Source organism: Heterocephalus glaber, unplaced genomic scaffold (genome assembly GCF_053883595.1).
Source record: "Heterocephalus glaber isolate CG9 unplaced genomic scaffold, H.glaber_assembly_v1.0 deba00001479, whole genome shotgun sequence".
Lineage (NCBI taxonomy): Eukaryota > Metazoa > Chordata > Mammalia > Rodentia > Bathyergidae > Heterocephalus > Heterocephalus glaber.
The window spans coordinates 612,676-633,490 of NW_028258316.1; the positions used below are offsets into that span (position 1 = coordinate 612,676).

A 20,815-nucleotide genomic window follows, 5' to 3' on the forward strand; every position below is an offset into this window, starting at 1 on the left:
CTGGTGGGTGGAGACTGAGGAGGACACAGCAGCCCCAGCCCTGCGTGGTCAGCTGACAGGTGAGTGTGCCCGGAGAGTGGCCTGGCTTGGGACTCTCCGGTCCCAGGACGATGACAATCCTGCTGTAGGGATACTACTTCTGCTCCAGGTGCTCATCCCGAGCCTGGGGATCAGCTCTGTGCTCTTCCCACCTTCCTGGGGCTGAGACTGCAGGGTCTTCGCTGGCTCCGTCTTGGGGGTCACTGTGTCCCTGTGCTTCCTGTGCCACTTCTCCTGAGGGGGCTTGAGTGCTGGGCAGGTCACCTGTCCCCCTGCCCCTGCCTTCCCTCCCTCGAATGGGCTCGGTCACCACGTGCCTGGTGGGGACACAGCCAGGCCCCTGCCTGCCCTTGCCTCGGTGACACATATGGGGGTGTTTGCATTCTTGGGGGGACAAGCAGCAGGATAAAAGTCTCGGGTCTCAGCATGCTGGGCTCGGAGCATTTCCGGCTGGGCTGTCCTAGGCTGCAGTGTCCAGCGGGCAGCTGGTTCCAGGTGCAGGGCTGGTGAGCAGCCCCTCTGTGCAGCAGGCCGGAGCGGTTGGGGGCGAGCCCTGAGGTGGGCAGGAGTGGGTGCCCAGGCCCAGGAATGGCAGGCAGTCCACCCAGTCAGCTGCCCCGGGGCCTCTGGGGCCAATGGGAAAGTCTCCAATTCAGGGTGGAGACTTTCAAGGCTGGATTTTCAAAAAGAAACAGAGGTCTTTGTTAAGAGGCCCAGCAGGAGCACCGCCCAGCAGCACCCCCACGCTGCTAGGCCTGGCTGAGGCTCCCAGAGAACCGGCCCTGGGCGAGGCTGGGTGGGGCCTGAGTTCAGTCTTGGGGGCAGAGGAGGCCTGGGGGAGGGGAGCGGGCCGCCCTGTAGCACAAGGTGGGGCCCTGTCCCTCCTGTGGGTCCCTCGGGCACCACAGCCCTGATGATGGCTTTGGAAAGGGCTGTCCCTGTGGGCCACCCTCAGACCAGACCCATGGCAGGGCCAAATGTAACTGGGCGGCTAGGCAGGAGTCTTGGTGCCTATGGCTGTCCCCGCTCACCCACAGGCACCTGCACCTGCCATGGGGCTGTCCTGCAAGGAGCGGATCTTCATGGTGCTGCTGGGGGTGGCCACGGCCTCAGGTCTCACTGTGCTTGTCCTTCTCCTGGTAGAGGCAACCAGCGTCCTGCTTCCTGCAGAAACCAAGGTGCACCCTGGACTGCCGGGGGGGGGGCAGGGCAACTGGCCACAGGACCCCCACTGACCCAGTGTCCCCCCAGTTCGGGATCGTGCTCGACGCTGGCTCCTCCCACACATCCCTCTTTGTATACCAGTGGCCATCGGACAAGGAGAAGGACACAGGCGTGGTTAGCCAGGCCCTGGCCTGCCAGGTGGAAGGTCAGCGGGCAGCTCCCGGGCGGGCCTGGCGGGATAGGCGCCCGGTAAGAGGCCAGGTGGTGTTCCGGGTGGCACGGCTGCAGTACCGGGCTGGGCTCGACCTGGGCCCACCTTACGGGACCCTCACCGCCCCCCCCACCGCCGCATCTCCCTGACCCTCGCTACCCACCTGGGGAACTGCGGGGCACCGATGGCCAAGACCACAGCTCCACGGCGGGCCCGGGACAGGGCCTGAGGACACTGCACAGGCACAGGCCCGCCAGGGAGTCCAAGCCCATCCCAGGTCCTCAGTGACACAAACGAGGCCGTAGCCGTGGGTCACCAGCCTCGGTGTGTTCGCACCAGGAGCCGCCATCCGACCCCAGCTCTGGCCTGGGCCTTATCCTGGGCGCCATTGCAGGGCCTGGGATCTCCTCCTACGCCTTGAACCCCGTGCGGGCGGGCGAGAGCCTGAAGGACTGCCTGGAGGAGGCGCTGGCGCTGGTGCCACGGGGCCAGCACCAGGAGACGCCCACCTTCCTGGGGGCCACTGCCGGCATGAGGCTGCTCAGGTGAGGGCCAGAGTTGGGGTCCCAATGCCCAGAGCGGGGCCAGCAGGGCTGAGCCCGCTTCCCACCAGCTCGGCTCCCGTCCCCTGCCAGACAGAAGAACAGCTCCCAGGCAGGCGACATCCTCGAGGCTGTGTCCCAGGTCCTAGGCCGCTCGCCCCTGGATTTCCAGGGTGCTGAGGTGCTGGCTGGGCAGGACGAAGGTGCCTTCGGCTGGATCACGGTCAACTACCTCCTGGGAAGGCTGGTCCAGGTGCGTGGGGCCGAGGGCGGCAGACAGGGCAGGCAGGCCCCTGGCTGAGCACCTGTCTCGCACAGTACTCCTCCGGACAGTGGACCCAGCCTGCCGAGGGGATGCTACTGGGCACGCTGGACATGGGGGGCGCCTCCACCCAGATCTGCTTCGCTCCCAGTGGCCCCATCCTGGACCAGAGCTCCCAGGCCACCTTCCACCTGTACGGAGCCAACTACAGCGTCTACACGCACAGCCACCTCTGCTTCGGGCGTGACCAAGTGCTGCTCAGGCTCCTGGCTGGGCTGCTCCAGGTTGGGCGGTGGGGGGCGGGCAGCATGGGGAGGCCAGAGGGCACGGCTGGAGCTCAGCCCTCAGCCCTCCCTGCAGAGCAGCCCGGCCAGCCTGTTGCGACACCCATGCTACCACAGCGGTTACCAGACCACCCTGCCCCTGGCTACCCTGTCTGAGTCACCCTGCGTCCGCACTGCAGCGCCCCTGGACCCCACACAGAACCTCACAATCGAGGGCACAGGCAACCCCGGGGCCTGTGTGACAGCTCTTCGTGGACTCTTCAACTTCAGCTGCCAGGACCATGGAGCCTGTGCCTTCGATGGGGTCTACCAGCCCCCTGTACAGGGCCAATTCTACGTGAGCACTGGTGCCCCCTCCCTGTGGGCCAGGCATCACTGGCCCCAGGACGGCCCACAGGAGCCCTGGGGGGCTCAGGGACACAGGTGTGGCAGGCACAGCTTCTCCCATCCCGTAGGCATTCTCCAACTTCTACTACACCTTCCACTTCCTGAACCTCACCTCCAGGCAGCTGCTGGGCACTGTCAATGCCACGGTCTGGAAATTCTGCCAGAGGCCCTGGAAGCTGGTGGGTGACCCGTTCTCTGTCCCAGCCCCTCCCTGTCTCATGGGGTTTCTCAGGACCGGATGGGATGGTGCAGTGGGCAGCAGCAGGGCAGGCGCTGTAGGTAGGGAGAGGTGGAGCCCCTTGTTGTCCTCCTCAGGTGAGGCGCCCCGTGTCTCCACCCCGGGCACCAGCCTCTGGTTGGCATGGTGGCTGCCCCAGGCCTCTCCCACTCTGCGTGCTTCCTGCTGGGGACAAGGGCGGGCAGCTGCTGTCTGGAGGCTCCACTGCCTCCAGGGCACACAGGGAGCATGCCGAGTCCTCACTGGCTTCTGGGCACGTTGGCCCTAGGTGGAGACCAGCTACCCTGGGCAGGAGCGCTGGTTGCCAGACTACTGTGCCTCGGGCCTGTACATCCTCACACTGCTGCGGGACGGCTATGGCTTCCAAGAGGAGAGCTGGCCCAGCATAGAGTTCCAGAAGCAGGTGAGGCCCCGCCAAGCCTGTGTCCCGGGTGGGGTCTGGGGCAGCTGCCGGGAGCCCTGAGCTGCTCTGTGTCCCCAGGCCGCCGGGACGGACATTGGCTGGACGCTGGGCTACATGCTCAACCTGACTGGCATGATCCCAGCCGAGGCACCCGCTGAGTGGCAGGCACAGAGCTATGGGGTCTGGGTGGCCGGAGTGGCACTCGCAGTGCTGACCCTGCTGGCCGTTCTCGGGGCTGCTGCAGTCCATCTCTTCTGGCTCCGGGACTAGGCCAGGCCTCATCAAAGCAGACTGTGGTGGTTGCAGCTGGAATCGGTGAACATCTGAGTCATCCACACATCAGTAGCCCGGGCCAGTGAGCAGTGCTTGAGGGAGGGACCTGGACGTTGTGTGTCCCTTGCTGTGGCCTCCCTGGCCCTTCCCTGGAGCATGGCCCCTCTCCCCCTGGCCACTGGGCAGCCAGCCCTTCGGCACCTCAAGGTAGCCTACAGGACCCCTGTCGTCCACAGTGATCAGAGGACCTGTGAGTGGCACCACAGGCCAGCAGGCCCCACGTCCTCCCAGGAGCCTAGCCGGTCCCTCTCTGGGGCAAGCCCACGACACAGAACGCACAGTAGCACTGTCTTTATTAAACCTTCTGCCACAAGAACTGCTCAGAGCCAGTCTTCCTGCTGGGGACCTGGGGCCGGGGCAGGCACCTCTCCGCTGGCTGGAACCACAAAGCTCTTGGGGAAGATGCCGACGTTGCCGTCCCGGTGCCCCTCCAGCCAGGCCTCATCCACTGCAGGGAGGGCGGACAGGAGTCAGCGCCTGTGCCCGAATAGCCTGGGCCCGGACTGCACCCACCTGGGCTGCTGCGGGTACCTTCACCCAGGACGTCCACCAAGTCCCCGCGGCGGAGGTCCAGGTCCTCAGGGCTCTGGGCCAAATAGTCGTGCTGGGCCAACACCTGGTACAGCACCGGCCGGCCCCCAGCCCCCTGCAGCAGGAGGTGGCTGAGGGGTGGCAGGGCAGGGCCTCCCCTTGCCACCAAGCCCCTGCCCAGTCCCACACCCACTCCCTCCTGGGCTTAGCGCCCTGCTCATCCCTCTTGGCTCACCCGGCACTGGAGCCGCAGCCCTCGGGGGCTGGATGCCGCATCCCTCCATGCCTTCTGCAGCGTGTCCTCCCCGGGGATGGGGACCCAGAGCTTGCCATCCTCTGGGGCCCAGTAACTGCCAAGAAAGCGCTTAGGTTGGGCAGCAAGGGTCACCTGCCCACCCCACAGTGCACCCTGCACCCACCTGAGCTGGGCCTGCCGGGCCTGGGCAGGGAGGGCCTCAGCCAGCAGAGCCCGAAGGCTGGCCAGCCCGGCTCCTCGGGGGGCCTGCAGTCCCACGGTGAGGGTGCACTGCACGGTGACCATTGCAGAGTCCTCAGAGTGCGCAGCTGCTCCCTGGGTGGGGTGGGCAGTGCTGAAGTCCCCAGCCAGTGGGTTTCCGGCCAGAGTACGAGGGAAGATGGGGCTGGACAGGGGCTCAGTGCATCCCTTACCCTGGTGCTCACAGGGTCCTGGGAGGGGCCCGGCCCAGGCAGCCCTGAGGGAGGTACAGGGGTCAGGTGAGGCTGGGGAGCAGAGGAAGAGCTGGAGGGCAGCTGCCGTTGCCCCAAGCTCACCCTGAGGGCCAGAAGGCCTGGCCCTAGCTTCTCCCTTTGTGGAGCCCCCAAGCACCCAGGACCCTCACCTGTAGACCGAGGGCCCGGTTTGCCAGCTGGCGCCACCTGGGACCTCTGCAAGGCAAGACACAGGTGGGGTCCTAGCATGGGGGCCCCGGGTGTGAGGGGGCTGGGGACCCCACGCGTAGGGGCCCTGGAGTCCAGGAAGGAGCCCTGAGGTGACAGCCTAGCCAAGGGGCAGGGCTTCGGGGGTCCCGCCAGGGCTGTCTGCTCCTCGCCTGTCCCAGGCTCTGTCACCTCGGTTCCTTGTGCCCCGGATGGACAGGTAGGGCCTGAGGTGTGGTCGACACGGTTCAAGGCCACCTTTGCTGGACACTTGTGCTGACCTGACCACTTGTGTCCCCCTGCCCAGGCCCTGGGTCCCCTTCTGCCAGCGTGCGGGGCTGAGACCCCGTCTGGCACCGTGGTGGGCTGGCTTATCCCCTCCCGGTGCCACCCCACTCACCGTGTCCTGGGAGGTGACGGGCAGGCAGCAGTCAGCCCGCCCAGTGGGGTCAGAGCTGGCTTCCCTTGCTGCAGCTTGGGAGCTGTCATGGGTTCTGGCTCCTCTGGGCTCCAAGCTCCTCTGGGGTCCAAGGCTTGGGGCCTAGGAGGGGGTCCCTGAGGTGAGGCCTGAGAGGTGATGCGGGTGCAGGGTCCCAGGATTTGTCCTGCTCCTGATGCCCCCAATTTGAGCGACCCCAGTCTCAGGGCCTTTGCATGCCAGACAGAGCGCCATTTCACAGCCCGGTGAGGCCATATCATGCCCTCCCCTCAGCCTGCAGCTGCCCGGGCTCCTGGAGACCCTGCGTCTCGGCCTCCACCACGTCCCCTGCTCCTGGACCTGGGAGCCCCAGGCAGTCTCAGTCTGAGACAGGCAGTGCTGGTCATGCCCTGGCAGGGCCTGGCCGTGCCTGGTCCACAGGGCCTTGCCCTAAAGGAGTGTGTGGGGGGGGGCAGGCCCCTCCCACCATGGTGTGGCCCTGCAGCCAGCTTCACCATGAGCTCCCCTCTCTGTGGGCATAAAGTGACCGAGGGTGGAGGGCAAACGAGAGGCCCCTACCCCAAACCTTAAGATGGCCCATGGCAAGACGACCCACAGGCGGACAGGACAGCCACCCCCTTTACCATCAGAGGTCGGGGTCCCGGGGAGGAGGGACATGGGAAAGAGGCTCAGCACTGCTGTTCTCACAGTGGACGGTCCTGTGAAGCCAGGCAGGACAAACTGGGCTGCGGGACAGCCCCCTACCCACCTGTGGGGGCTGGACACCTGCGGGCCGGTCGTCAGGGATGGCAGGGACCACCACCTGGTGGGGGATGGGGACAGTTGGGTAGGGGCCCTGCAGGGTGTGCTCCCCCCCACATCTCAGGTCCAGGGTGGGGCCACCCATGCCCGGCCCAGGACCATTTTCCTGCCACCATGGCAGGGAAATGCATATCAGAGACTCCCACGGTGCTCATTTCAACATCTGGCACGACTTCTATGCACGTCCCTTGTACCAGTGGTGTGCAGCGATAAGCGGGCTCTGGATCCACGAGCACAGGCCCTGCACCTGCCTCCAGGCAGTCACCCGGTGTGGCGGCTCCTTGAGCACCAGCACTGTCGCCAGAGGCCACAGGTGTGTGGCCAGCCTGGCGGCCCCAGTGCCAATCCCAGGTGGCCCCGCGTGACCCTGGGAGCTGCTACTGTCCCTGAGTTGCTCCCCTGCCTTCGGAGGTGAGGGGCTCACCTGGCTTGTGATTTGGCCATGCTGCCTGGCCCTGAAGGCTGGCAGGGCCCCAGCCGGCCACTGTGTCCCTCCCAGGCCCTCGAGGTCTGCAGCGGAGACGTGGAGGCCCGGAGAGCATGGCTACGGCCGGGCAGGAGGGGACAGCACCTCCACTGGGTCCCTGTCGGGAGGGCACTCCTCCAGGTCCCCCTCAGGCGCGGTCACCCCAACCCTGCGCAGCTTTCAGATGACTTTGACAGGACCCACATGTCCCTGTGAACACACTGGGGTGCTCCACATAGGAGCCACTGTCCCTGCTCAGCACAGGCTCGGGCACCCTGGCCCCAAGGCAGCCCACACCTTACCTTGGCCTTGCCCAGGAAGTCCATGGGCTCCAGGTGCTCCAGGTACCTCCTGTGGGGCCGGAAGACCTCGCCTGGGGGAACCTGCCTCGGCTGCAGAGGAGCCTGCTTCTGGGGGCAGAGCCATGGCAGAGCTGGTGGCCGCTGGGCATAGCTGCAGAGCCCCAGGCCTGGGAGCAGGGGACCTGCTGGAGCCACCCACTTCCCACAGACCCAGGGCCACCTCCCCCAGAACCCTCTTCATGTCGTCCAGCTGGGTGAGCTACAAATACCAGCCCAAAGCTGCAGGCCACAGGCCAACCTGCAGTTGGCACCCCTCGCCTGCCCTCACCTGCACTTGGTACAGGGCTGCAGTCAGACCCTCCTGTGCCTTCTCTGGCCACCTGGACACAGCCTCAGCCAGGGTGTCAGCAGCCTCAGCCCAGAGTCCTAGCTGGCACTGTGCAGATGCCACGTTGTACAGTACCTGGGAGTGAGGGCCGGGGCGACAGAGGGATCAGGTCCAAGTCTGGTTCCTGTTCGGGTCCTCACACACCCGGGCTCCCCAGCCACAGCAGCTGAGGCTCTCCTGGCGTTCAGCTGACGTGGGGCTGTGAGCGAGGACCAGGCTTCCTGTGCCTGTCTGCCTGTCATGGGCAGCGGCATGGCCGAGGGCCGCGCTGTGCACAGTGCTCCACTCCCCATCTTGAAACGCCTCCGGGCCTGTCAGCTCCACTCTGCACACAGCTGCAGCTCCCCCCACGCTTGCTGCTCCCTGCACCTGTGAGTCTGGGAGGCATCTGAAGGGGGTCCTGAGGGCCCTAGGCCCGACAGCTCACCACCGAGCTGGCTTTGCTTCATCAAGAGACACTCACCAGCCTCTCCTTGCACCTCTGTCCCTGCGGCTGCCCGGCTGCATGGCCCCAGGTTCCTGCAGCCAGCACCCCATCTCCCCTATTCCGCCTAGTGCTCTGAGCCAGTGAGCAGGGCGGGCCTGGCCCTGGCTTCCAGCTGACACCGGGGCTCCCCCCGGACTCCTATGCTGGGCATGTGTTTTCCTGTGCCCTTAAGACAGGGAGCCCCAGAGTCCACCCTCCTCCACTCTGCCCCAGCCCCCTCGAGCAAAGCTTGGCCGGGGATCTCGAGGCTCTGGGAGTCCACCCACCTCACCCATGACAGCAAGCCCATCCACTGGGGACACCACAGGGCACTAGGCAGCTGGCATCACATGAGCCCCACGGCCTTACCTCCCAGGCCTGCAGCCTGAAGCGCAGGCCCAGCTGGGTGTAGTCAATGACGCTGTTACCCCGCAGCTGCGCCAGGGCCAGCTGGAAGTCAGACAGAGCCTCCTGGAACCTGTGGGCAGTGGGGTTCCTCGGTGGAGCAGAGCCTGTGGGGGCACTCAGGAGCACCCAGCCTGCCCTGCTCTAGGGAGACCCACAGGAGACCCACAGGAAGGCAATGGTGGTCATCAGGTCTAGCACCAATGGGCATCTAGTCCAGATGGACAGGCCAAGGCTCAGCATGCCATGTGCTGGTGAAGGGGCCAGGGCCAGGGCTGAGTTTGCACCCATCTCTGCCGGGGTACCCGCTACCCCACTGCCTGCCTGACCCAAGACCTCTGCCCACCCGCCTCCCTACAAAGGGAACTTCCCACCTCCCCCAGGCAGGCTTCCTGGCTGACTGGAACCTGCAGCCTGACCACTGGCCTCCTTGATTCTGCCTCTAGGAAGGGACAAGGTGCAGAGGCCAAGGTGACCAGGATGTGTCCAGGACAAGCCCTCGGTTTCCTCATTTGCCAAATGGGCATAATCACCACGTCTGTGTTGCTACAGAAAGGTAAGGAGAGAGCTGGGGATGCCAAGAAGGCCTTGTATTCGAATGGTGGCAGAGATGAGGGCCACATGGGGCCGTGACTCTGGCAAGACCAGCAGCCTCACTCAGGGCAGAGTCACAGGAGTGGAGGGGGGCCTGCAGAAACAAAGGGCTCCTGTGCTCACCGCTCCAGCTGGAAGTGAGCCACGCCCCGCTGGAGGAAGCCAACAGCCATGCAGGTGTCCTTGGTCACTGCTTGGTCAAACGCCTGGTGACAAAAACACCCATGGAGCGCCAAGGCCTGTAACCTGGGTGCCACCTCCCAGGGGTTCTGCACTGTCCACGCCTTTGTGCACGAGCCTAGGCAGGCGTCACACAGCTCTTCTGCTACCACAACCTGCAGCAGCCCAGCTACCCACAGTATCCAGCCACAGGCTCAGAGCCCGTCCCAGTGGGTATGAAAGCCAGTTTGTCCACCATGAGGACAAAGATGCAGAAGGAAATGTCCTGTTGTCAGGAGCAGCTGCCCCTTGGGGGTAGAGTTCTGCAGATTTTTTTTTTTTTTTTGGTACCGGGGATCGAACTCGGGCCCTCGCACTTGCGGGGCAGATGGCAGAACCACTGAGCTAAATGCCCCGCCCCAGGTTTGTCTTTTTAAAATCCCTTTCAGGAGCTTACACAAAATGGCACAGTATATCTGTGAGGGTCAGAGCAACCCAGAAGTCAGGATGGGAGACCTGTCCGTGTGGAAACCACTGCTCTTCACACCAGGCTCAGAAACAAGGACAGTGCCCAACAGTGAAACCGGGCAGGAGGAGGGAGTTGTGGCTTAATTGAGTTTGACCTGAGGTTTGCAGGTGCAGTTGGGCCTGAAGGTGGGGTGGCTGCCGTTTACTGCCCCACTGCACCCTGCAGCCAAATCAAACATTGCGCAAGTTTCTTACCAGCAGGCAGCAATTCAGCTAGTCCCCTCCTTGCCTGCAGCCAGCTTTGTCAACTGTAGCTGCTCGGCTGTTGGTTAGAATCTCCTTCACCCAGAATCTACCTCCCCTAAGCTGTCAGGTACTGCTCAGGTTCCACTTTTTTTTTTTTAAGTTTTTTTTTTTCTTTTCTTTCTTTTTTTTTTTGGTACCAGGGATCAAAATCGGGTCCTTGTGCTTGTGAGGCAGGTGGCGGAACCACTGAGCTAAATCCCCAGCCCTCAGGTTCCACCTTTAGACAACACCTCCTCCTCATCTTGAGGTGGAAGACTTCACCTGGCCCCAGGCCCTCTCCTCACACCTGTTTTGGTGCAGGGGAGGACGGGTCAGCCTGCCTGACTCACTCTGGCAGCTCCCTTCCTGGATGGGCTTAAGGCGGAAGCGTTACTGAGACAACTGGTGCAAATGCAGGAGTAGGAAAGTGGGGGCAGCTACGCCTGCCCAGCTCCCCTGTGGGGATGATCTACAGGCACTGGGTCCTCATCTGTGTGTTGCCCGGGCAGCTGCCACAGATCGTACGACGGCAGGAACCTGGCTGTCCAAGGGGTGGCAGGGTGCTTGTCGCATCCCCAAGAACAGGCATCACTTTGATGACCAGGAAGTGTTTGGAAAGGGGGCTGTGTGCACCTGGAGCTCCAGGGTGTTTCCAGAAGGGGTGGGGACACAGCAAGAGCTGAGAGCTGACAGGCCCTGCTAGGCCGGCAGACCCCCCACCCCCACCCCGGGCTGGGGTCAGGCAGCCTGGGCCTGGCGCCTGAGCCTGTGCCGGCCCTGGCCTCCTGCGGACGCTGTGTCTGGCCCTCGCTGCGGAGGCACCGAAGGATGCTGGGCAGCATTCCAGGCACACAGCTCCCACCTGCCTAAGCCTCCAGAAGAGGAACGCAGGGAGGGGCCATCCCAGCGGAGCCTCAGGGCCAGGGCAGGGCAGCGTGGTGACCGGGGTTCGCTGCAGCTCTGCCGAATCCCCTGGTTGGAGGGCCTCCTGGCCTCCCTGGACCCTAAGGGGTCCATCCGGTTCCAGCGCTCACCCTCAGCGCGGCCTCGGGATCCCCGGCCAGCAGATGCACGCAGCCCACGTTGAAGCTCATCCTGGAGGGCATCTTCGTGACGCCCGAGAAGAGGCGCAGCGCACCGCCCCAGTTCCCACGCGCCACAGCCTCCGCGCCCCGGTGCCAGTCGCGCACCTGCTCCCCGAGCGAGCGCATGGTGGCGAGGACACCTGCCCGGCGGGACGGAGGGTGCTGGCGCCGAGGCCCGTGAGTGGACAGAGCGTGGGCTGCGGGGCCCCGGAGGCGGACAGCGCTGCCAGCGCGCGCTGGGCGGTGGAGCCGGAAGGGTGCCGGGCTGCCCCTGGGCGCCGGGCAGCACAGGCCACGCCCCCACCGCCCACTCGACGTCGCCGCCCGGCCCGCCTCCAGTTTTGCCACGCCCCCGCTCCCGCCCCGCCCTCCCCACTAGGTCCCACCTCTCTGAACTCCGGCGAGCGTCCTCCCAGCCCCGCCCGCGTCGGCCTCGGTGCCCCGGGTAAAGCGTCCAGGGGCGGCGCTGCCGTCGTGCGGAGGTTCCGGGCCGGGGGTGGTCGGTGCGCGGCGGACCTGCCGGCGCAGGGGAGCGGCCTGGGAGGTGGGCGCCCGGGCGCCGGGACGCAGCCACGCGAGCCTCAGTCCGCGGGCCCGCGCAGCGCGTGTCGCGGGCCGGTCGGGGTCGTTCGCGCCGGGGCCTTCACCTGATTGGGTGAGGCCCACCTTCAGTGTGGCGCTCCACATGCTTTTCTCCGATCCGTGGTTTAAGCGTTAATCTCACCCCAAACACCCCTACCGCGACACGGCCCTCAGGGTAAACAGGGACGATTGAGACCCAAGGGAGCTGCTGCACCGGGTCTAAAAGCCCAGTCCGGATTGGGGCCAAGCCTCGGTTTCCCTTTCGGGACGAGAGGCTAGAGAGACCTGGGGGATTGGAGAAGGTGAGTGGGGTTTGGGGCGGGGAGCTGGAACCCTGAGCAGATGCAGGCGGTCGGTGCAGTCCGACGGGAGGGAAGGGCCTGTACCTGTGCACGTGGGCGGTGCAGGGACAGCCGTGGTCAGGGGCCTTTGTACCCCCACTGGAGGTGGCAGATGCACGGCTCTGACTGCCAGCGTCTGCCCTGAGGGTCTTCGCCCCCTGCCCACCCTTGTCGCTGAGACTGAGCACTAGGCAAGCTGCAGAGAGGGTGCCAGGAGGAGGGGCCCTTGGAGGCCCCTGGGAGACGGGAACTGAGGCAGGGTGGGACCTCAGGTGGGAGGTTGGCAGAACTGAGAGTGTCAGACTGGTCGGGAGCACCTGTCCGTGTGGTGCAGTGACCAGAGGGACCGGTGGTGAGTGACAGCCTGTGGCTCCTTCGTCCTGGGCTTGGGTGACATCTGTGGGTGACTGGACTGCATGGCCCTGAGTGTCGGTGGGTTTGGGGCACAGACTCAGTGGGCTGGGGTTGAGGTGTCCTTCCTGTGCCCTCTTGCTGGTCACATCTGTGCAGTGCCTGCTCAAGCAGCTCCCTGTGCCCCAGGCCTAGGCTGGGGGCCCTGGGGCAGGGATGCAGGGCACATGGGGCCTCCCAGATGGGGTCCCAGGTGCTGAGGGAGCTGGTATCAGGCAGCCTGTGGGACCTCGAGTTGTCCTGTGGGCCAGGCGATCTGGGCTCTGGGACGTGGTGGGGGCAGGAGGAGCCACCGATGGAGGGGATGGGCGTCACCAAAGGCCCTCTGAGGTCTCCCCTGAGGCATGGGAGATCCCAAGTTCGCCACAGGCGACAGCAGCATCCTGGCCTCCTGACACCTGTTCCTCAGGGCACAGACCCAAGGGCCTGGCCTGGCAGGAAGAGCAGACCTCGTCCCAGGGGTGCTGGAGCCAAGACCTTGCTATCCTGTGGGATGTGGTGGAAAAGACATATGTGGGTGAGGCCTGGAGAAACAGGGTCCCAGTTCCACTCCTGGGTCTGTGCACGGCAGCACTGTTCATGGCAGCTGAGGTGGCAGGAGCAGCCCAGGTGTCCCCCTACTTTGAGGTGATGACCTGGGTCCATCTACATGTGGGGCCACTGGGGAGCTGTTCCAGGGCAGGCCAGGCAAGCAGGAGGGGAAGCAGCACCTGTCCTGCCCTCTGCCACCCCCGTGTCCCCAGCCCTGTTCCCAACACAGCTGGCCCAGGCGGGCACCAGGCCCACTGTGTAGCCCCCCAGGACAGAGACCCTGCACCTCCCGTGCGGCCTGCTGCTGGCCGGGTGTGGCCGGGGGGCCAGGCAGGGGCAGAGCATGGGGAACCTGTGCCAGGCTCCAGCAAGAGGGGTCAGGCAGGCACCAGGCACGCTGGTTATTGGTTTTGAGCAGAAGCCACCTGGGCCCTGCCTTGAGTTAGGGCTGTTGGCCAGGCTCTGGCTGCGCCGGCTGAGACCCGTTCTAGATGAGGTCGGTGTGGGAGCCTGGTGGGTGACTGGCATGGTCTGGCTGTTCGTGATCCCCCCCCCCCCGCCCCGAGCCCCAGGAGTGAGCAAGGTGGCTGCCCCCCACCCCCACCCCCGGCTCCTGGGAGCACTGCCTCCAGGCTCCCTGCAGGGCGGGAATCTTCTCCTTCTTCGTGGGGTCCCGGAGAAGGGGTGCAGTGGCCGTCAGACCTGCCTCCCCACCCCTTCCCCTGTGTAATGGGGGGGTCACCAAGGTCCCAGAGGCTCTGGCCTGAGAGACAGACCAGCCTGAGTGGGAGGCACCGCCGGGCTCAGCCACCAGAGGGGCCCAGAGAACGGCTCCTGGCCCAGCTTGGCGTCCCTGGTTGGTGCCCTGCAGGGCTCTCCACGCCCAGGCCCTGGAGCCCAGGGGAGACTGGGGGACCTGGGCTCCGGAAGCTGAGCCCGGCAGGGTGGGAGGGGTCTGCCCCACTGTGGGTGAGGGTCTTCCTGAGGGGTGCAGTGCAGAGGACCCAGCAGGGAGCCGTGGGTGGGGTGCCCTGCTCACGTTCCTTCTTCCACTTACTTGTTCACTTGTTCGTTGGTTGGACTTTCATCCTGGGTGGTTGTGGGGTGCTGGGCTTCAGGGACCTGGCACATCCATCACCCTCTCTGGCCCGATGGCTCACCCTGGACACCCTGTTTCCGTGTGGAGCTTTATACGCATTCTTGTAACAGCCATTTTATTAGTTTATTGAGGGGGATCTCACCGTGTTGCCCAGGCTGGTCTTGGACTGCTGCGCTTCAGCAATCCTCTTACCTCAGCCTTCCAAGTCCTGGGACAACAGGGCCACCACTGCATCGGCTTTGCCTGTCCTTGAGAACAAGGGACCTTCAGCCCGGCATCCAGGTGCGAGGGGAAGGTGTCCATGGGCATTGGCCCCATGAGGGCTCAGGGCGCCGATGGGCGGTTTGGCGGGCAGACTGTGCGCCCTGGTGCCGTCCGCCAAAGCCAGCCAAGGAGGAGCCTGGCTGACTGAACCTTGTGAGGAATCTCACTGCTGTGATGCGGTGGAGGGAGAGCTGGAGTGTTCTCAGGAGGAGACCGGGAGCAGCAGGAAAGACACGCAGGGGCTTAGAATGCTGCCTAAAAAGACTTCTTCCTGCAGAGTCTTTCCTGTCTAGGGTCACAGTTGGACACTTGTGTCCCTGGGATGTCAGAGGGTCTGCCTGGCTTGTCCAGCCCTCTGCAAGCCCAGGCCACGGCGGGTTGGACTGCAGTCCAGAACTGGACCAGCCCTCGCTGGTGCCAGGGTTGGGGTCTGGGACTTACTGGAGGCGGGGAGCAGATGGGGTTGGGTTCCAGCTCCGCCCTCACCACCTGCTGCCATGGTTCCCCGGGTGTGGGCAGAGCCTGGCGCCAGCCCGGGGTGGCCCTGTGGATTGGCTGGAGGCAGCTCTGGAGGTGTGGATGTGCTGGTCCTAGGGGCTGCAGAACGTGCCGTGCTCCACACCCAGCTGGCCCACAGAGCCACAGGGGCCAGCACAGCCACAGGCCACGTCAAGGCAGGCTCTAGAGGCGGGCCAGGGACCATGGTCCTGAGGAGCCTGGGGCTTCTAATCACCATCTGTGCATTAATGGTTCAGAACTTGCAAACTTATCTGCCCTCCCAAAGAGTTCACTGTATGCATACATTGACTTTGTAGATAGAAAAATACAAAGCAAATAAATAAAGGTGGGTGGCAGAGGGGAGAGACGGGGTGAGGCCAGGCTTAATGCTGGCCGAGTCCCCATCTGCATGGCCTCTGTGGGGCGGACGCAGCCCCACTCTGTGGAGACAGAGGGACAGGGTCCAGAGTGCCCTGGGGTGTTTGGGCCCTGCCCAGAGCACCAGGTGGGGAGCCACCGCCACTTCCTGAGGAAGGGCCTGTTGGGAGCAATGCTACATAATTCTAGGGAAAAATCATTTGATTGGCCTAGTTCTCCTGCCTACAGGCCAGCTATGGCATTCCAGACATAATTCCATTTTGGCCTCGGATCACAACTGAGACCTCAGTGATCCCGTGATGCTGTGATGCTCCAGGGCAAGACCACACCTTTGGGAGACGCCAGGGAGGAACCAAATCTTCTTCTGCACAGTTCCTCATTGTCCTTAGATTTCCACTGCCCCCCCCCAGTCTTTTTACACCTTGTTTATCCCAATGTGAAGTACTGAACTCTGCATTTTTCACTTGTTAAGTTCGTTTCTCCTGATGTACTGAATAAAAGGTGCTGCAAGCTAGGGGGGCTTTTGTCTTTGCTGCCCAGAGCAGCACTGATCAGACCCAAAGCTCAGCTTCTTCTCAGTCTCATTTATCTACCTTTCCTGTAATTCACCGTGTGCTGCCATGGCTCGCAGGAGACTAGGACTTACTGCAGAGGTTCTGGTAACGTCCCCTTCCCCTGTTCCCTACAAGGGCCTGCAAGGCCGGCCCCTCCTGTGGGCTGAATCCTGCTCCTCAACTCATGTCGAGGTCCTGACCCTCAGTGTCTGGAGGTGGCTTTTTTTTCCAGCCCTCATTTTGCCTTACTGACCCCTTTAAAAGCTGTCTCAGGGCCGGGGGTTTAGCTCAGTGGTTCCGCTGCCTGCCTTGCAAGCACAAGGTCCCGAGTTCGATCCCTGGTACCAAAAAAAAGAACAGAAAAGCTGTCTCAATCAGTCAGTCGGTCAATAGCGGCCTCCAATCTGGGTGTGGCAGCACACACCTGTAATCCCAGCTCTCCGGGAGGCTGAGGCAGGAGGAACGCAAGTTCAGACTGAGCCTGGACAATATAGCAACTTAGTGAGACCCTGTATCAAAAAATATAAAAGACCTGGGGGGTAGCTCAGTGTGGCCCTGGGTTCAATCCCGAGTACCCTAAAAAGGCCTTTGTTACCTCCAACATGTTGGCCACCTGGGCACTGCTTTCTGTCATGTTTCCTCTGTGTTTCCTCGGTGACCCGTCCTGCACTGACCTGCTGCACAGCTGGGCTCTGTGCCTGTCCTCTGAAGCAGCTGGTTCTGATCTCCAGGTCGTTTGGGCTCTGTCCCAGCTGGCGGCCTGCGCTGGGGGTGTCTGACCCTGTGTGGTGGGTGGGTCAGCTCGGGGAGTCTCCAGCACCCCGTCCAGGCAGGGGGCCCCTCAGCGCGGCCGGCATGGCTGTCCCCCTGGCCTGCACGGTGGTGGGCACAGGGTCCTTCCACCAGCTGGCGCTCCAGTGGGCTGGAGGCCTGGCCTGGTGCCCTGGCATGGGCTGCCCAGGTGCACTCCGTCCTTCGTCCTTCGAGCTCCTGCAGCCAGTCTCTGGGGAGGGGGGTGGAGGGCAGCTTCTCGTGGGGTCTGGGCCCCTGCGTCCATGCCGTGTTGTCTGAGTGGGGGCAGCTGAGAGGCACTGGCCCGGCCATCCCTTCGCCTGCGAGTTGTGAGGCCTCAGCAGGTCCTCACGGACGAACTCACCCGGCCGGGGAAGTTGGTTGGGGGCAGGGGAAACTGAAAACCCAAGAAATAACCATGCCAGCGTTGTTCAGAAACAAATGTTCGAGCACTAACTAGTCCCTCAGGCCGAGCCAGAGGCTGTGGTTTCAGTGGTTAGCCAGGGTCCAGGTAAATTACAGTATTGAGGATGGAACCCTGGGCCTCGCATGTGGTGGGCCAGCGCACTACCATGAGCTGCATCCTCGGCCCTTTTTATTTTTTATTTTGAGACGATCTCCCTAAGTTGCCTGGGCTGGCCTTGAGCTTGTGATCCTCCTGCCCCAGCCTCCTGACAGCTGGCATGCAGGCAGGCATCGCCGTGTCCCGCGGTCCGCCTTAGCGGGCCGTGGTGGCTCAGGCCTGTAACCCCAGCCCTCGGGAGGCTGGCTCTGCTGTGAAGGCTCGGAGAAGGAAAGAGCCTGTCCACGCAGTGCGGAGTGAAGGCAGCGCTTGCATGGCACTGCTCCTGGCTGTGTTCTCCCGCACGCGCCACGGGGCTCCCTTGTGTGTCCACCGCCCGTGACACAGTGAGGCTGTGACCTCGCGTGAACGGACGAGAGGAGGGAGCAGTCTGGCGAGGGAAGTGCCCATGTGGAGATGGCACAGGGGCCTGTGGCTGTCGGGACACTGCTGCCCCTTGGGCCGCTGCTCAAGTGTCAGGGTCCCAGGCGGCCCTACCGCCCCAGCGAGCTGTGCTGGCTCGCAGTCCACACGCAGCCAGAGACCCGTTTGTCCTGTCCTCGCCTTTCCTCAGCCTCCTGGACTGGACACGGGGGGTTGTGGGCAGATGGGCATCCAGGGCTGTGGCTCTGTGTCCAGGTGGGGGGTGCAAGGGTGCCCCCAGGAAGGGTCCCAACGGCCCCACACGTCATGGGGCTGCAGGAGCTTCCCAGTGGACAGTGCTGAGTAGTGGATGGGCGGGGTGGGCCAGCTGCAGGACCAGCAGGTCCCTGAGCGGCCGCGCACTCCACAGCGAGGCTCCTGGCTGCGGCTCCAGGCCCCCAAGGGAGGCAGGCCAGGCCAGCACGGGGTGAGGGAGCCCAAGGCTGGCTCCTCACTGGACCCCACCTGCCCACGCCCTGAGGAGCAGCCCAGCGCCTCGCACCCCTACCCCTGCACTGTGGGCAGCCCCAGGTCCTGCCCAAGCCGAAGAATCCCCACCGGAGCCACGCACACTCAGCAGAGAGCTGCTGTCTGGGTTGCCTAGGAGCTCCCTGGGGAACTCCAGCCTCCTCCTCCTGGGCAGCAGTGTCCCCACGTGGCCCCCCAGTCTGGGCCACTGCTGCAGGGACTGGGCTGTGGCCCAGGCCAGGCCAGAGACCCGAGAGGAAGCCCAAGGGCATCCTCAGGCCACCCTGGGCCCCTGGCTGGGGCAGGGCCGTCACCCCTGGACAGCACCACGCCCGGGCCCTGGCCCCACTGTGGGTCAGCACCGCTGGCTGGACACCTCCACCCCATTCCTGAGCAGGGCCCAGGTCCTCCACACCAGCCCCAGCATGTACTGGGCTGTCACTGAGGCCATGCCAGCCTCCGGGACACTGGGGTACTCCCTGGGGCACTGAGGGAGGCCCCAGGCAGCAGCAGACACTGGAGGCCGGGGTAGAGGCCGGAGCTTCTACTTCCTATAGCCCCAGCCTTGGGGACAGAGCCCACTCCTGCAGGGAGGCTGAGCTGTGGGCTCCGGGATGGCCTGTGGGTGACCCTGGGGTGACCAAGTTGCCTGGGGGCCCCCAGGCCCTTGCCCCTCTTCCTGGCCAGGCTGTGTGCTGGAGGCTTGGGGGATGGATCTGCCTGGGGGACGTGGGTGAGTGCGTCCAGAGGGAGCGCCGCTAGTCTAGTCCCAGACCCTCCCCGCAGCGCCACTGTGGTCTCGCCCCCCACCTCCCAGGACCTTCAGGGCCCCTCTGCCACACTCCTGACACTCCCTTGGCGTTGGCCGCCCTGCCTCCATCCTGTGGCTGTCCCAAAGCAAGGATGAGGTTGCCAGGTGCAGCTGGCAGCAGAGCTCTCCATGCCCCTGGGGCTGTGGAACTCGGGCTGGGACCAGAGGGAGGTCAGAGCTGCCTTTTAAAGCAGAGAAGAGCCCACACCGCCCTGTGAGCAGAGAGGGCGTGCGATCTGCGCTCTGTGACCCGGCTGGTAGCCCGACTGCCCTGTTTCCTATTCCGAGCGTCTGTTGCCTTAGCTCTGCTAGTCGGCTTTCTCGTCGGGAGGACAGTGGCGACACCCAGGTTAAAGGAAGACAGGTTTAATTTGGCTTTGGGCTCAGTTTCAGGAATTCAGTCCATGGTCAGGAACATCGTGGCAGAAGGGAATAGGGAGCAAAGACCCCTAGTTCACAGTGGCCAGGAAGTGGAGCAGGGCCAGGCGCATCACGCCTGTGGTCCACCCAGACATGCGTGGAAGTGTGCTCTGCCAGCCCCCGTGGGTCCCGAAGCCAGCCACAGGGCGCGTCACCCTCGCCATAGCAGCTTTTCCTTGCCACGACAAACACCAAAGACCTAAGGAAAACAGCTTCTGGGAGGGAACATTTATCTTGGCTCAGTTTCTTAAATTTGGTCCATGGCTGGCTCCGTGGGGAGCAGAGCATCATGGGAGAGGGTGTGGGGGCAAAACTGCTCATCCCACTGTGCAAAGCGGCCAGGGGAGTGCACCCTCCAGGGCGGCCAGGAGCCCTCTCCGCGGGCCCCACTTCCGGTATCACCGTGTCACCCCACTCAGCTCCCCGGGAGAGCTGGGGGACATTTCCGGCTGCCTCGAAGTGCCCTCCGCTGTGAGCACCACGCACGCTGGTCTGTGGCCCAGGATGAAGTGCCATCTTCCGGGTTTTGACCCCGGATAACCTTTCTGCTGTGAGACGGGGTTTGGGCTCAGCCCTTTCCTCCCGGCAAGGCCCTCTGCCGTCCCTGGTCCTCTGGGCAAGGTCAGGAGTGGCCCTTGCCCTGGGTCCCGTCCCAGGCTCCGAGCCTGCTGATCGTGAGCCGAGGCCACTCTGCCCCGTGTGGGCCGTGTGATGTGTCGCAGGGCCTGCTAGGGCCGAAAGCCCCTCTCTGCTCTTTCATTGGCTTTTTCCCTCCCCCGTTATACATGGGAATGAGCTTGTTTAGTCAAAACTCCTGCTGTTTTACTGGATTTTACCTCCTTAGGCTCGGGGACCCGGGGCAGCCAACTTCTCGCTGGAGGTGGTGTGAAGACTGGCCCAGGAGCTCTGACATCCCTCTGCTCCATCCTCGAGCCGGTGCTGGCCCAGTGGCCTCGGAGGGGCTCAGGGCCCCTGGATGCTGTGGGTGGGGCTAGGCCAGGAAAGGCACTGGCTTCCCCTGCTCCCTCCTGCCGCTCACCTGGAAACACGTGTGCCGTGCCGTGGGCAGCGCCAGCCAGCCCACGTGTGGATGAGCTGCTGTGGCCCAGGCCCCGGTGTTGCCCTGAGCTCGGTTCGGGACACCGCTGACCCGCATCTGTGCAGTGCACGGCCGGTGTGCCCTGGGCACCGGTGACGCGGGAATGGCAAGAGGCCTGCATGTGGGGGGCTCACCCCATGGTGCCCTGGCCCTGGGGCGCCCTGTCATCACCCAGGGCGGTGTGTGAGTCCCCGGCCATTCTTCCCTGGGCTGAGGCCTTCCCTCTTGGTGACTGTGACTTCCCTGCACCTCTTCCTACATGGGGTCCAGGCCTCTTCTTTCTCTTTGCCACTGTGTCAACAGCTCCAAGTGAGGGTGTCCTGCCCTATCCTGGCCTCTGCAGGGTGGGGTCTGCCGTGTGTCTCAAAGCCAATCCGTGCCAAGCTCAGGAGCAGCTGCATGGGTCAGCACTGAGGATAGGCACGGGGTTCAG

At 64.2% G+C, this 20,815-nt stretch overlaps 2 protein-coding genes and 1 long non-coding RNA gene across 9 annotated transcripts in view; 2 read left to right on the forward strand and 1 right to left on the reverse strand.

The window, feature by feature from the left end:
• Window positions 1-1,082: 1,082 nt before the first annotated feature.
• Window positions 1,083-4,179, forward strand: Entpd8 (ectonucleoside triphosphate diphosphohydrolase 8). Of its 4 annotated transcripts, none has more exons than XM_021261598.2 (9): window positions 1,083-1,217; window positions 1,291-1,408; window positions 1,809-1,959; window positions 2,050-2,209; window positions 2,275-2,502; window positions 2,567-2,839; window positions 2,958-3,068; window positions 3,396-3,530; window positions 3,609-4,179. In XM_021261598.2, exons 1-9 carry the CDS (start codon window positions 1,092-1,094, stop codon window positions 3,798-3,800), a joined length of 1,494 nt encoding a protein of 497 aa, XP_021117257.2. In that variant the 5' UTR covers window positions 1,083-1,091; the 3' UTR covers window positions 3,801-4,179. The 4 variants fall into 4 exon arrangements, with proteins under 4 accessions (XP_021117257.2, XP_021117260.2, XP_021117259.2 ...); XM_021261601.2 differs by having other exon boundaries at window positions 3,008-3,068; XM_021261600.2 differs by having other exon boundaries at window positions 2,579-2,839.
• On the reverse strand, window positions 4,140-11,433 carry Noxa1 (NADPH oxidase activator 1). 2 transcript variants are annotated; one of them, XM_013073838.3, is made up of 13 exons: window positions 11,099-11,432; window positions 9,276-9,358; window positions 8,523-8,631; window positions 7,628-7,762; window positions 7,300-7,407; window positions 6,479-6,532; window positions 5,692-5,832; window positions 5,255-5,300; window positions 5,064-5,107; window positions 4,814-4,965; window positions 4,630-4,744; window positions 4,395-4,509; window positions 4,140-4,311 (listed from the first exon to the last, which is right to left on the reverse strand). In XM_013073838.3, exons 1-13 carry the CDS (start codon window positions 11,273-11,275, stop codon window positions 4,184-4,186), a joined length of 1,407 nt encoding a protein of 468 aa, XP_012929292.1. In that variant the 5' UTR covers window positions 11,276-11,432; the 3' UTR covers window positions 4,140-4,183. The 2 variants fall into 2 exon arrangements, with proteins under 2 accessions (XP_012929292.1, XP_087038757.1); XM_087182631.1 differs by having other exon boundaries at window positions 4,630-4,965; window positions 11,099-11,433.
• Window positions 11,434-11,523: 90 nt separating this feature from the next.
• Window positions 11,524-20,815, forward strand: part of LOC110350131 (uncharacterized) — a 42,989-nt gene continuing 33,697 nt past the window's right edge. For 2 of the 3 annotated variants that reach the window (XR_015439710.1, XR_015439714.1), the window contains exon 1: window positions 11,524-11,594. This is a non-coding gene — a long non-coding RNA (uncharacterized LOC110350131). Of the gene's footprint in view, window positions 11,595-11,638; window positions 12,034-20,815 lie in introns of those variants that run through there. The other variant, XR_015439711.1, reaches the window with a different exon arrangement.

Coding starts and splice junctions, on each gene's coding strand:
- Entpd8 (XM_021261598.2), top strand. CDS start 1,092: ATGGGGCTGTCCTGCAAGGAGCGGATCTTCATGGTGCTGCTGGGGGTG. Junction 1,218..1,290: donor TGCTTCCTGCAGAAACCAAG/GTGCACCCTGGA, acceptor GTGTCCCCCCAG/TTCGGGATCGTGCTCGACGC. Junction 3,531..3,608: donor GCATAGAGTTCCAGAAGCAG/GTGAGGCCCCGC, acceptor CTGTGTCCCCAG/GCCGCCGGGACGGACATTGG.
- Noxa1 (XM_087182631.1), bottom strand. CDS start 11,275: ATGCGCTCGCTCGGGGAGCAGGTGCGCGACTGGCACCGGGGCGCGGAG. Junction 7,763..8,522: donor TCAGGCTGCAGGCCTGGGAG/GTAAGGCCGTGG, acceptor CCTCACTCCCAG/GTACTGTACAACGTGGCATC. Junction 7,408..7,627: donor CAGCCCTGTACCAAGTGCAG/GTGAGGGCAGGC, acceptor CTCTGCCCCCAG/AAGCAGGCTCCTCTGCAGCC.